At 48.2% G+C, this 2374-nt stretch overlaps 1 protein-coding gene across 1 annotated transcript; it reads right to left on the minus strand.

Moving 5' to 3' along the window:
• Positions 1-561: 561 nt before the first annotated feature.
• On the minus strand, positions 562-2227 carry Pmar_PMAR016485 (Sodium/hydrogen exchanger, putative; the record flags this gene model as incomplete). The annotated part of the gene is made up of 10 exons (XM_002768667.1): positions 562-597; positions 647-757; positions 798-887; positions 934-1023; positions 1070-1165; positions 1208-1328; positions 1380-1518; positions 1782-1916; positions 1958-2083; positions 2131-2227. Coding segments are annotated over 10 exons (1041 nt in total), but the record flags the coding sequence as incomplete, so codon positions are not given.
• Positions 2228-2374: the final 147 nt, after the last annotated feature.

The raw sequence follows: 2374 nt of genomic DNA on the forward strand, positions 1-2374 counted from the left end.
GGGAATAATAGAGGCATAATGGTAACGAGGGAATCATGATAGAACGCAGCATGGAAGCGACCACCATGTCCAGTGATGCGTTATTCAAAAACAACTGCTCGGTTCATCGCTAGGCGTCTGGCTTCGCTCTCTTCATAATACGTATCAGGGTCAATACTGGGTCCATACGGGTATGTAGATGTGTGGTCTGAATTGACATGTCAAATGAGCCCCTCACTGCTGAGAAAAGTCACTTAGATGATGACTGCTAGCGTCCTCAAGCATGGACTGATCGTCTGCCCCCCCAAGATGCCGCTGAATATATTTCCGATCCACATACTCGATCGCCCCACTGAGCCTCTCGGCGAGCTCCATAGTCAACGTTGCTTGACCAGTAGGTGCACCAGACGGCGGCACCTATCCAAGCTGAGGGTATTCACGGAGGAGAGGTATTACATAAAATAGAGGAGTATCCAGAGTCGAACCAGAGATAGTAATCTCCGGCTCAGTCGTTGTGTCGTGTGATGATAGAACGCCTACTACAGGCCGCAACTCCCCCAACATCACTGCGACGCGCTCTACCAGGGACTCTCCTGCTAGTGTTGTAATGCAAACCACCTGACAAACCAACCTAGGCCGACTGACCTCCTTCCCTCCTCCTCCTTACTGATATAGTAGTAGTGACGAGGAGATCTCTGGTATCATCACCAACTCTAGCGGGTACACGTAGCATCAATACGAAGGCAATAGCTCCTCTTATTCCTGCCAGCCACAATACCTGGCAAGGACGGTCGAGGACTTGGTAATAGGATACGTACAATCTGGGAGTTCCGAGAGATAGGCTCATGTCGAGTTGAATGGTTTAAGACCCATGCTAGAGGGAACACATTACACGCTCTAGCGAACACCTGCAGGAGACCACATCAGCATGCTGCGTTGTAGGAGCTCCTTTACAATGAGTAACATAGTGAAGATTATCAGTAAGAGGTTCCAATGATACTCTCCTATAGACATGCAAGCTACTACTCCAAGGTAGAGGAAGACCTAGAAAACCAACGGATGGATAACACTAGGAGGACTTTCGCCCTACCAAAGTCTCTGATATAAAAGCGATAGTTTCGAAGACCAGTTTTGAAGCTACTTGTGACGACTTGGATAAGTTGTGGAAATTATAACGACCGAGAATCTGCCAGAAGGATGGTAGTAGAAATGTTTATGGTTGTGTTACTAATCCGAAGAAGAATATCGCCATGATTCCACTCAGACCAAGGAGCTCAGCTAGGGAGAACGTGAGATAAATAGACAGGAACATACATGCTATCTCGTATTTAGGGTACTTCCCGAGAGACCTGGCAGCAGCACGAGGAGTCCACATGCATTCATACCCATAGGGTACTTACGACTTGCGGTAGGTGCCGCTAACCAGAGCTCCACTGAGGACCCCGAATATGATCGACCCCAACGTAACTATCATGGAATATAAACTACGAGAGGATCTCCGCGGCGTTAGAATGCTGAAGTTGGCAGTTGTGTGTTGATCTCAGCGACTGGGTTCGATCAGGTGAGTCGAGTACACCACTACCAACCTCGCGGTATGGGAATGAATCATCGAGTCGCTTCCTCGATGGAAAATTGAGAGAGTAAATACTCGACAGAAATGTCAAGTGAAATAACCCCATACTACTACCTGTCAAGAAGCTCAATAGGGGACTCCGTGAAATCCCCGAGGGAACTTCTTGATCGCTAAAGTAAACGTCTGGAGTAGAGGAAATACCAGCATAAGGAGTATGGAGAGCACTCACGTTGATAGGATGCAAACAAGACGATTGCCACTGCATCGTTTAAGACGCTCTCACCGAAGACCAGAGAATGCAATGTCTTATTGGGTCGGTATTTGGACCCCCTCATGAGCGCCATCACTGCTACTGGATCGGTACCTTCGACAGGCTGTTGCTGAGGAGGGCAGGATGCTACTCACTGGAGATGAGAGCCCCAAATGTCATACAGTAACCCCGCAGGGCATCTGTATTCTTAAGGCCGACAAGCCAGGTAGTAGAGAACGTCCACAACCCTATGGACGTAACATAGGCCGATATGGTTGTGCCTATAGAGGTACTCGACTTGGATGATGAATTGACCGATTTATGGTACCGATGAACGCGAAGACTAATATTGATGTGAGATTGCTCATGAACATATCCGTGTTGAGCGAGAAACTGGCCTCGAATATAATCGGCGGTAACAGTGCCTATGGAGCTACCAGGCTGACCACCCCGAGTGAATCTAGCGTTTTACAAAATAGAACAGTTCCGCACTTATCCCTAATATCTCCTTACGGTCTCCTGCTCCTAGGAGCCTGATCACCTGATTATAAGGGCATACCCTGACCGGGGAT

The sequence above is a fragment of the Perkinsus marinus genome (assembly GCF_000006405.1).
Source record: "Perkinsus marinus ATCC 50983 genomic scaffold scf_1104296967542, whole genome shotgun sequence".
Taxonomy (NCBI): Eukaryota; Perkinsozoa; order Perkinsida; family Perkinsidae; genus Perkinsus; species Perkinsus marinus.